Here is a 12,379-nt window from a genome sequence, read left to right as displayed (position 1 = left end):
GCAGGTCTTCAATAAATGATTGTCTGGTATCATCACTTAATTCCAAGCCCCTACCAGGAATGTCTCCCAAAGGACTCAGGGGACCTAGGCCTTTCTCCCTTACTTGGTCAGACAGATTCCATCACAGTGCTTAAATAACTCCTCAAAACTGTCTCACAAGGACAGCTTCACTGAGGGTATCCCAAAATGGAACTAAAGTCTACTTGCCTTAACATTAGACTATGGGGTGGTGGTGGTGGTGGTGGTGATACCTGTAGAACCTTCCTCACAGAGTTGTGATGAGGCTTAAATGAAATAAACTCATCAATAAGTACTTCACTTTGTGCCAGGGACTATGCTGTTTCTCTCCCTTTTTTTTAAATTAAATTTTATTTTTCCTATCAGCAAAAATCTGCCTTTATCTACCTATACCTCCCCAATGAAAAAGAAAGAAAAATAAAATCCCTGTTACAAATACGTATAGTCAAGCAAAACAAATTTCATATTAGACGTGACAAAAAAATTCCAATTCTGCATTCTGAGCCCTTCATCTCTCTGTCAGGAGGTGGGTGGCATGTTTCATCATTAATCCTCTGAATCATGGTTAGTCATTACCCTGATCAGAATTCCTAGGTTTTTCAAACTTCTTTGATTTTACAATATTATTGTCTTTCTATAAATTACTCTGCTCCTTTCACTCTTCACTGGTTCACACAAATCTTTCCAGTTTTCTCCTTCATCGTTCACATACTGTAACTTGTTGAGCCATTTCCCAATTGATGGTACTCCCTTAGTTTCCAGTTCTTTGTCACCACAAAAAAGAGCTATCTTTTGGTGCATTTGGACCCTTTTCCTCTTTCTTTAGGCCTTACAGGATTATCAGTGGGTCAAAGGGGATTCTAGTTACAGACTGCTAAGGTTTTTTTTTTTTCTTTTTTGTGCCTAGTTGCAAACTGTTTTCCAGAATTCAAGGCTCCCATTTTACAACGGATGAAACAGCCTCAGAGAGGGAAAAGGCAGTTAGTTGGCAGGGTGCAATCAGAAACTAGGCCTCCAAATTCATAGCCACAAGACCTGCTTGCAATTCCCTCAGAGACTAGACAATCCAAAATCCATTAACCCCTCTCCAAGAACTCAGTCTAGTAATACAGGGTTATATCCTTCATGGATGGGCTAAGGAAAGGAAATGTCTTAACGTTTAAAGGTTCAGTTCTCATCCAGCTTTCCTTCAAGAAAGCGCCCCTCAACCAGGACCCAGGCAAATCTCTAGAGGATCAATCAATCAATCAATCAATCAGCAAGCATCTATCAATTGCCTTTTTGGTGCTAAACACTTTGTTAGTCACTGGGAGTCAAAGACAAAGACAAACAATTCCTGCCCTCAAGAAACTTACAGGTTGGGGGGGGAAGGAGGAGAGGAGACAACAAATACACATAGAAAGAGCCCCTAGGTGGTATAGAGGACACACCCCTGGAGTCAGAAAACCCTGAGTTCAAATCTCCCACAAACAGGAGTAGCTTGGTGGTATACTGGATATACCCTTGGAGTCAGGAAACCCTGAGTTCAAATACCCTCAAAAAAACACAAAAAACCAACTTACTAGCTATGTGACCCTGGGAAAGTCATCTAACTCTGTTTGCCTGTGTCCTCATCTGTAAAATGAGCTGGAGAAGGAAACGACAAAGCACTCTAGTATCTTTGCCAAGAAAATCCCAAAGGGGGTCACTGAGAGTTGGACGTTGCTGAACAACAAGGTATAAAGTAATGGTAGGGGGATGGGGAGAGGGAAGGCTCTATCAAATGGAGGATCAGGAAAGGCCTCTTATAAGAGGAGGCACTTGATTGAGCTTCGAAGTAGGCTTGGGATTGGAAGAAGCAGAAGTCAGTCAGTAATCAACTAGCATTATTGGGCTCCTAGTATGTGCCAGGCACTGTGCTCAACACTTGGGGTGTATTACAGATAATGGGGGACACAGCCTGTGTAACAGCAGGGCAGAAGGCAGAATGTTCAGTGTGACAAACAGCATGGCTGGAGACCTTAGAGAACACGTGAGGATGTGTTAAATGCCTAAACAGGCCTTTGTATCAGTCAATTAATCAATCACACATTTATTAAGCACCTATTGTATACGGGGGGGGGGAATGAAACAATCCCTACACGAAAAAAGCATGCATTCCAATAGATTTGGTCCTAGAGGTACCGACAGGGAGCCACTGCCGCTTGGGGGGGGAGGGGAGGGGGCACGATCAGACCTGTGTTTTAGGAACAACCCTGGGGCAGTGCAGTGGAGCATGATTGGAAAAGAAGACAGAAGGCCTATTAGGAAGATCTCAAAGCGTATTAACGTTTAGGGAAGAATGGATTCTACCCCTAGGAAGTGGTGGGCGACCACAGAGCCCCGAACGGGCTCAATCTCCAATTCTAGCCCCCTTTCTCCGATCAAGGTTCTCTCCCCTCCCCCCTCCCCCTCCCCAGACAGGGCCCCGGGCCCAGAGATGGGGGGGGCGCGGAGGAGGCTTCTAGAAGGCAGGGAAGCCAGAGATGGCGCTAGAACCGGAAGCGAGCTACAATTCCCTCTCCTTCGCCTGCAGGCCTTGAACCCAGGGCCAAGCCTCTCAGGCCAGCACCCTTTCCCCCTCTTCTATAGGCCTCTGGAAGAATCCACGAGGACGTGAGACTCGAACCCGTGGCAAAGGAACGCAGTCAACCACTTCAGCCTAGGCCGAGACTGGGTTGCGAGAGCCTCCCTGTGTCTTTAAGCCGGCACACGTTTCTTCTTGATTTGTTTACGTCTTCTTTCGCCCCTTCCGGGTTTCAAAAGGTGTATGTTTTAGGTATCCCTCCGCAAATGGCGCTCTCAGGATCACTTTTTTCTGAAAACCTAATATTGGCAGTCCCTTGGGCTCTGACTCTGATTTGGACGCAGATTCTGATATTATCCTCAACTCCCTCGACTTAATACCTTTTTGTGAAGGGGTCAAAAGCCGATTATACTCGGGGACTATTTTTTGGAATGAACCATTTTACCTTTAGTACAGGGAACATTGACGAGCCTCAGAATTGTTTCACTGGGGAAAATATTTGACACTATCCTTTAAAACGTATCTTTCTTGAACAATTACGCTGCAAGCCTCATTTGGAGCTGGCGAATTTTCTCCTACTCTTGAAACACCATGGTACCGTCCAGAACCCGCCCTAATCTTCCCGAGATTGGCTAGCCTCGCTCCGCTCATCTCGGTCACTGTGTCCTATAGCAGTGCACGTTTCGGTCGCACCGATCCGGCGGTCGAGGAGGCGGGGCTGGGAGGCACCCTCCGCGTGCCTGACGATTGGCTGGTCTGGCCAACGCATGGGGACGCTAGTCCCAAGAGACAGTGGACTACGAGTCCCGGCGTGCCGCGGAGGAGTCTACGGCGCGCTTGCGCGGGGGCGGGGCGGGTTGGCTCCTTTATATAAAGCAGCACAGAGAGCTGGGAGGCAGCAGTTGGAAGTTGGCAGGTGAAGGAAGCAGGTTGGGAGGGGGAAAAGTAAAGGAGGAGGCGGAAGCAGTGCTGTCGGAAGGGGGAGGGGGGAAGAAGGAGGAGGAGGCGGAGGAGGAGGAGAGCTCAGAGCAGAGCGCCGAGCCAAGGGGGAGATGAGTTTGTCCGTTCTCGGCTGAGGCTCCGGCCGGGGCCAGGGAGCGGGGAAGCAGGGGCCGGAGCGACACCCGTGGAAGTGGGAGGAAGTGGTCGGAAGTGGTCCTGGGACTTTAACCCCTTGTGGGCTCTGCGGCAGGGGATTTAACCCTTTACGGACCCAGGCCCTCGCGGGCGCGTCATCTGGTGGCATTAACCCTTTCGGGGCTGGGTTTTTTTAACCCTTTGGACTTTTCACCTTGCTGCTTCTGCTACTCTCGCTGGCTTTGCCCCCAACTCTTCGGGTGGGGGGGAGGGCCTGAGGCGAGCCCTCCCCCAGTACACCCGCATACATACTGTTTTTGGTGCTGCAGATCTTGGGTCCCGCCAGCTAGCCCGCCCGACGGTCTAGGGGGTGCTTAACCCTTTGCTGACCCAGAAGCGCCCTTTCCAAGTTTGGAGTGGAGTTTGTAGGCGGAAGGCTTGACAATAGAATACTTCCGTCCATCAGTGCTGCCGGCGTTCAAGAGAAGACCCGCGGGACATTTAAAAAGATTTTTTTTTCTTTTAAAAGAGAAAAGAAGGGACTTTGTGGCTATTTAAAAAAATATTACTTCCAACTCTTCCAGAAGAGGACTCCGTCCAGTCATGGCCGAGCCATTTCTGTCTCAGTGTCAGCAGCAGCAACAGACTTCTCAAACTTCTTCCAACTGTACAGGTGCTATGGGCAGAGCGGAGCGTTATACCGAGCCCCCCGGGGAGGACTGTAGGTGGCAATCGAGAGCTTCTCCTGAACTTGATGAGATCCTTGGAAAAGAGGAGGGAGGAGGGAACCCAGCCCCAGCCTCGCCTCCCAGGGCGACTGTGGCGTGCCTAGACCCCGGCTGCCCAGAGGGGGGCGAGAAGGGCCAGAACCTTGACAATCTGACAGCTGTCGGGGCTGCTGCTGCTGCACCACCGTTGGGTGAGGGGCAAAGGCCCGGAGCCCAGCCCCCGCAGTCGTGCCAAGGTTATGGGGGCGACAAGTTTGCAGTTCCTGTCGGGGAGGAGGAGGAGGCTTGGCGACAGCAGCAACAGCAAAGACAGCTGGGGAAGAAGAAGCACAGGAGGAGGCCTTCCAAAAAGAAGCGGCATTGGAAGCCTTACTACAAGCTGACCTGGGAGGAGAAGAAGAAGTTCGACGAGAAGCAGAGCCAGCGGGCATCCCGGGTTCGAGCCGAGATGTTCGCTAAAGGCCAGCCAGTTGCCCCCTACAATACGACCCAGTTCTTGATGGACGACCACGATCAGGAGGAGCCGGACCTCAAAACCGGCCTCTACTCCAAGCGGGCGGTGGCCAAGTCGGACGATACAAGTGATGAGGACTTCTTGGAGGAGGCAGGGGAGGAGGACGGGGGCAGTGATGGGATGGGGGGAGACGGAAGTGAGTTTCTCCAGCGGGACTTCTCCGAGACCTATGAACGGTACCATGCGGAGAGCCTCCAAAACATGAGCAAGCAGGAATTGATCAAAGAATATATGGAGCTGGAGAAGTGTCTCTCCAGGATGGAGGACGAGAACAACCGGCTGCGGTTGGAGAGCAAGAAGTTTGGGGAGGACTCCCGGGTAAGAGAACTAGAGTTGGAGCTGGATAGGCTAAAAGCCGAGAATCTCCAGTTGTTGAAAGAGAACGAACTGCACAGACAGCAGGAGAGAGTGCCTCTTTCCAAGTTTGGAGACTAGTCAAACTTTTTGGGGGAGGGGAAAAATGGGACTTTGTACGGTGATGGAATGTAACATTATATACATGTGTATATGACAGTGAACCTTTTTATGACATAATCAAAAATGAAAAACCCCATGGCTTTGTATTGTTTTAAAATTTTAGCTATAATGTAGTGGTTTTTTTTTCCTTGTTCTTTAATTATGTGAATCTGAAGGGTTGCTTTCTTGTTCTTACTAGAAGAGATGAATGTGTATTTTTTGGATGTAAGTAAATTTGACTCAAATTATAATGCATTTTTCTGTTTAACCAAAAAAAAAAGGAAAAAACCCTCAAAACAGGGAGTTGTAAGGTGCCCAAATCTGAAAACCATTAAGTCCATTCTATAGTTACAATAAATTTAATATTTATAAATGTAACATAGTTTCAGTGTGATTTCTAGAGATATCAAGGTAATATTCTCCGGGAGAGAATTTTTTTTGGATTTGTATTAATCCTGGGGTGTTTAAAAAAGGCATATTTGGTCAGTGAGGCAAAAAACAGTTATGCAGCCTTAATGGGAGGTTCTCCAATTTATATACGTTTTTCCCTTTTTAGTAAATTTTCAATGTTCAATACAATACATAATAGGCAAAGTACCGCAATGTTAATTCTGTGCTTGCTTTCTAGTGCCTTGGTATTTTTTTTTTCCTGTGCTGCTGGAAAGGAAACTGCAAGATGTTTGGGGCAGCAGGAGGTGGCAGCAAGGTTTTGCATGTTTATAATTCCAGAGCCTGGAACTTAACTCTTTTTCCTAATAGCCATTCAAAAAACCTGCTGACAAATATGTAAATAAAATTTGGCAGTTAGCAAGAGTCAACTGACAGTCCCAATTTCATTGGTACAAGTTGGTTTTCAGCAATCTTACACCCTCCAGTGAAGCTGGATGGAGTTCTGGAAGTGGTTGTTGGTAAACCCTTTGTTTTTTTAAGTGCTGGCTATAGTTAGATTAGATAAACTTGGGCTGCTCCTCTTTTTGTGGAGGAAAAAATGTATTTAAAAGAGGGAATGGCTATTTTGGAATTCCAAGAACCTAATTGTTCAACAGGGTAGCTGCTTACCATGAAGAAACTACAGGTTTATGGATTAGTGCTTAAATCCTTAAGGCAGGTAGTGAGAAATCTTAAATGCTCACCACTGAGGTATTGTCTTGATTCCCAGGAGAGAGAAAGAGCTGTTGATATTTCAACTGCCCTGCTCCTAATTCTTAGGATGATGATCAGTGTGTGCAAGGTAATTTCTGCCCCATACTGACTCAAGGGAATGTGAACGAACTCTCCATACCACACCACTTCATTGGTATCTGGTTCAAAAAATCACAGCCAATCTAAGCCCTTATAAAATGGTAGCCATTTTAAATGTTCTGTCTAACTTGTCTGTTAAATGGTTTCCAATTAACATGTTCATATGTACCAGTGGAACCTAAGAGAAAAATCAAGGTACTTAACTCCTTGATAGGAGTTCTGATTAAGAGGATTTTGCAGGTTAACATTAGGGGGAAAGACCCAAAACTCTGTCCTGACTGGAACATACTATTATGTAACTAGAGGAAAATTCAGAGGGTGAAAATAAAATACCAAAATGTATCTTTAGGATAAAGGACAAATCCAGGGAAATTACAACCAGTCAGAGTTGGACAAGATTGACTACTAAATGCTGAGCTGGCCTTATTCTGACAGATGTTCCACTGGAAATATGTATTATCAGTTCTTCCTTTGGACTAAATGACATTAAAGGTTTATTTTGGTAAATAGTTTTTGCGTTTTCAATTCTCCTTCTAACATGACATCATACAGCAGCACCAGCAAACTGTTCTATGATGGCAGAACGACAACACTGCCCTCTGGCTTTGCATACTAAGTAGTAGTTTTTTTAAGTTTGAGTGTTAACAGTTAACCTTTGGTCATAGGGCTTATACGTAGTAAAAAGGCAGGTTATTTAGATCTTCTTTTGTCAGCATTGGAAGAATGAAGTCTTAAGGAATTTTGGAAAGAAATCATATAACTATTACTCATAATAAAGAAATCCTATGGTCACCTTTTGGCAAAAATCTAGCTGTTATCTTTTAAAGTAGTTTTACTTTTACCACTCCAAATAATTTTTGAATGACTGATTTTCCTGAGTCATGTAATCTCCTATGAATTTTGCTCTTGGAATGCCCTTATTTTACAGATGGGAAATTCAACCTTAAAACTGTTCTGTGTTATAATTTTTAATTTTCCTGTCCAAGATAGAAGTACCATAACTTTCTACAATAAGGGTAGGGACTATATAAAACACTTAGCTAGTTATAGCATTCTTGGCAGGGAGAAAATAAGCCAACTTAATTATCTGTTCTAACAGGGTATTGCACTGAATCCACAAATGATCCTTAAATCCATTCTAATTAATGATAACAGCAACCCCTTGACATTTTTCTTTTGGCAGAACTGATCAATAGGACATGTTTAGGTGTTAGAAATTCCAGATTTTTTCCTTTCCCTTAGCAGAGTGGATTTCAAAAATATGGTCCAAGGACCCATATGATTCCAGGGGATCCCTGAAAGACCCTTTCAGAATGGTCAAAATTTTTCATAAGACTTTGCCTATTGAAAGTGCTCCTTTTTCCAACTATCTATCAGCATGAGATTAGATTTTCTTCATATACTTTAACCAAAACAACATTATAACAGATTGGAGCAGGAAATAAGAGAATTCAACTCTTTCCTATTAAGCCAGGCATTGAGATTTATAAAAATATGCAAATGAATGCCATTTTCTAATTTTGTGAGTTATTTTTCATAAAATGTTAACATGCAGTGGTTTATTTAAATTACTATTTTAAAATTGTTTTAATTTTTAATAAACATTGATATAACTCTCACATAAAAACTCTTTGGAATCCTCAACAATTTTAAAGAGTGTAAAGGGGTCCTGAAACCAAGAAGCTTGAGAATTACTGCATATTAGAAAAGGACCATTTAACTTTCTGGTGACTACCAAACAAGGCAAGGAATATTTAGGTTTGGCTAAGCTGTACCCTAAATACTCAATGGTACTTAATCACTGTCACCTCTTGGTGTAATTCTGAGCTCAAATTCTGAATGAGGCCAGGCAATTCTGGGTGGGGCTGTGATTCAAAGAGATTCTCCAATGGCTAGCTTGCATCTTACCCATTTTACCAATTCTTTCGAGTCCTAGTTTCATTTGGTTATGGTGAAGGATGCTGGTTGTTCTTAAAGGGGAGGAATCATGGTAAGAGTATCATATCCAAAATACAGAGGGACCTGAACTGACCATGAGCCATTCTCCTATAAGTGGTAAAACTGTCAATTATAAATGACCACATGAAAACATGCTCGAAACAAATAGTTGAGAAATGGGAATTTAAATATCTGCGATTTCACCTATATAATGCTAACTGGAAAAATGATAAAAGTTGAGAACCAGTGGAGAGAATGACAGGTGCTCTAATACACTACTGATGGAATATTGTGGTGGGAGAGTACAGTATTAGTCCAACTATTCGGGATTCCAGTTTGGAATTATGCAAAAAAAGTGACTAACCTGTCCAAATCCTTTGACACAGTTACTGGGAATATACCCATGGAGTCAGAAAAAAAAGATGCAATATATAGGATGCCCCAAACGGTCAGAGCAGTTTTAAACTCTGCTAAGACTTTGGGACACATTGTACCAAAATAAGCATAACACTTTTGGTGGTCGCAAAGGAAGTGCCCCTTAGTTGATGAATGACTGAAAAAACTATGGAACACAAACGTAATAGAATCATGCAGTTTAAAAATATAAGGATGTCTGAGAAATGTGAGAAGATTTACATGAACTGATAGAGCGAAGTAAGCAGAACTAAAAATATTTCCTGCAAATGGAAAAATCTCTAAGAGGAAGTTAACTCTAAGTAACGGGGAAAAAAAAAAAGGAAAACATAATGAAACATTCCTCCACTATCATAGCAGAAAAGGAAATGACTAGAACTGAATATTATATACATTGCCAGATTGTCATTTGCATCTGACACTTGTGTTTTTCTGTCATAAGATAGGGTTCAAAGGAGGATGAGCTTGGAAATGACTGATTTAAAGACAAAAAAGGTATCAAATCTTTTTTTTTTTTTAAATATCATTGTAAATGAGTCTTTTCTGACCAGGTGTAGTCCTGGCTATACCACTTACCATCCTAAGTTTCATTTGTAAAATGGCTGCCTATGGCATGTTTGTCAGAATCTAATGAAACAAATGTTTTCACCTTCTATGGTGTTTATAGTTTTCAAAGGGAGCATTATCATTAAGATTAGAATTTGAAAAGGGATCCTGGCATGCAGTAGAAAACATTTACTCTCTGGGTTCCTTTTGGGCTTAGGGCTTTCATTTTCGTCAAAGTATTTCCCTAGAACAGAGGATTTTTCAAATATTCCTTGCCTGAAGGACTAGTAAAAAAAGCCCAAAAAGGAGTGGGGCGGGAGAAAGCAGGGTATATCAAAAGGATTGGAAAACTCACAGCTAAATAGTTGACCACATTTAATCAGATTTGAGGTAATCACAAGTCCCTTCTTGAGGCCAGTGATCACTTTACACTTACTAAGTACAGTGTGGTGACACTGTTGGTTTTCCTTAAAATAGGACATGTAGAACAACAGACCATCTGGCAGAGTAAGATTGCTGATTTCAGGAGATCCCTCAACTTGAATGGACAAGATATATCTTCACTAAGCTCTAATTGAAATTTAGCATTTCCTTCAATTATGAACTTTAAAAAGCATATTATTCTGAGGAGTCTATAGATCTCACCAGACTGCCAAATGGTCCATGATATAAAAAAGGTTAGAACCCTGGTCTAGATGGCAGCTGATTCAATCTTGGCCAGCTGTGTTGAATACTGGAGAGCTGGCCATTCCATTCTGTTCATGTAGAAAAAAAAGAATGGTGGACGTGAGGTGGGGGATCAGTTTGATATATCATTAATTTTAGCTGTGATAATCTGCTCCTGAATAGCATTTTTCCACCCAAAGATGGGTTTAATTATGGTAAATGTTGCAGCAAGAACCTTTGGTGGGCACCAACAGGAATAATCATAATTTTCTAATAAATATTCTGAATGTCCACAAAACCATTAGAGTTGTTACAAGATTGTATGGTTAAGTGTTTTAATATAACAAGTATGATCATTCCCTCTATAAAGAAAGTACCAATAGCAACATTTGGTTTAAAAATAAGAGGAAAAGAGGAAAAAATTCAGGAGGGAATTTTTCTTATCTAGTTCAATGTGTTAAGTGTTAAAAAGTTCTGGGTCTGCTGTAACCATAAAATATCCTCCTTAAAGACAACACGAGAGCATTAGAGCGCTCCAAACACTTTCATCTAAGTAAAACTAATAAAGACAACACCACTTGTTCACTAGGACTTTTTCCATCCACAATAGGTCAGAGCAGGAAATAAAAAATGACTTTGGAAGCTTGCTTTTAATACACAACACTGAAAATCCTGATCAACCCTGGAAGCTCATTTGGGGATTAGAAAAAAAGCAAGATGGTTCCAAATTCATTAGGGTGGGGTGTGGGAAAATCATCAGTACTTATTAAACCACAAAGTCTTTGAATAATTTTATAGGAGATTGGGGGCCTTAGGAGACAGGAGCAAGAGTAATCATAAGAAAAGGAAATATGCAACAAAAAACTGCTGGGGGAAAAAAATTCAATCTTGCCACTGATCAATAATCTCTCTATACATTGCCGGAGTTATAGAACCTAGCCATAAGGTAAAGGGCACTATCCAAAAATTACTGTCTAACACCAATGCTGGAATTAACTTCTGATGCTACCATGATACTTTCTTGAAGCAGGCTACTGAACTGTTCTGAATGACCTTTGTATCATATCAAAAAGCCCCTAAAATAATGGAACACCGGGTGAACATTAGACTCAGCAAAAAAAAAAAAAAGCAGTTTGGCCTCATCTTCAATATCTGGCACCTAGCCAAACTGAAGTTGTAGCACAGACAGAAATAGAACCTGGAGTTCTTAACCACCAGTCTCAAGTTTTGTCCATTTAAAAAAGTTTCATTCTAGTTTTCTTACTGAGGTTCTGAACAGCTTACTGGTTGACCTTAGATGCAGTCAGGTGGGTTATGGTTCCCAAAAACACGATCAATAAATGTTGGTACCCAGAATGTGTGCATATATGTGTGAAGTCAAATACAATAGTCATCCTTTGCCCAAATCATGAATTACCGACCACCTATACAGATGATCTAGAAAGGAATTTCTAGCTCTAAAATTCCCAATCCTGCACACTCTTTTCCTAATACACCTTTTTACTCTGGCATCTACAGACTGATACCTAAGGGACAGCCAATTGAGAATTTAATTCAAGGGAACTGCTGTCTATTTAGTGGGGTGGTTGTTCCAAATCTGGATTAAAATACAAATCTTGTTATTCAGCTTTTGTGGTTCTCAGTCTTCCTTTAGAAACAATTTGAGAAGATAGAAAAATGGCTACAATTAGAGCACCACCACCAACCCTCTCAAACCCCCCCCAAACCCTTTTTACTTTTAAAGAGGTACCATAGGAGCTATAAGCTTCAGTTCTGAGCTCATTTAGGTTACTTGAGTATCAAAGCCACTGGAATGATTAATTTTGGACTATTCCTGGCAATGAGAATTGAACAGAGCACTACAGGCTTATCAGGCAGTAAGAGTCTCAATTCTAGCACTATTCACACACCAGTCACCCAGAAAATCTTACCCACTTTCAGGTTCTAAATTGGCATCAAATTAACTGTAACTTTAAAAATAAATAACCTGTTATTTTAGAACATCAAATATTACAGATTTCTCTCTGTGCCAAGCTTTCAAAATTATCTTCTTTGCTTTTGCTAGTAACGCCATATCACAGCTTTACTCTTTAGGCAGATGATGCAGTAGCAATACAATTAAATCGAGACGGAGAGAGAGAAGACTGAAAGTTAGGTTTATCATGCAGTTGCCACAGAGAAGAGCTCAAAATTCTATTCTCCCTTATGTGGCAGCAAAGGCTGGATCAAGATCAC

The 12,379-nt window shown here is 42.3% G+C and overlaps 1 protein-coding gene across 1 annotated transcript; it reads left to right on the top strand.

Moving 5' to 3' along the window:
* The first annotated feature begins 3,498 nt into the window (after positions 1–3,498).
* Positions 3,499–5,716, top strand: HEXIM1 (HEXIM P-TEFb complex subunit 1). Its single transcript, XM_020997454.2, has one exon. The coding sequence runs from the start codon at positions 4,244–4,246 to the stop codon at positions 5,315–5,317; it is 1,074 nt and encodes a 357-aa protein (XP_020853113.1). The 5' UTR covers positions 3,499–4,243; the 3' UTR covers positions 5,318–5,716.
* The last annotated feature ends 6,663 nt before the right edge of the window (positions 5,717–12,379 follow it).

Source organism: Phascolarctos cinereus, unplaced genomic scaffold (assembly GCF_003287225.1).
Source record: "Phascolarctos cinereus isolate Bilbo 61053 unplaced genomic scaffold, phaCin_HiC Scaffold_5;HRSCAF=322, whole genome shotgun sequence".
Lineage (NCBI taxonomy): Eukaryota > Metazoa > Chordata > Mammalia > Diprotodontia > Phascolarctidae > Phascolarctos > Phascolarctos cinereus.
This window is presented reverse-complemented; position numbering and strand designations above follow the sequence as displayed.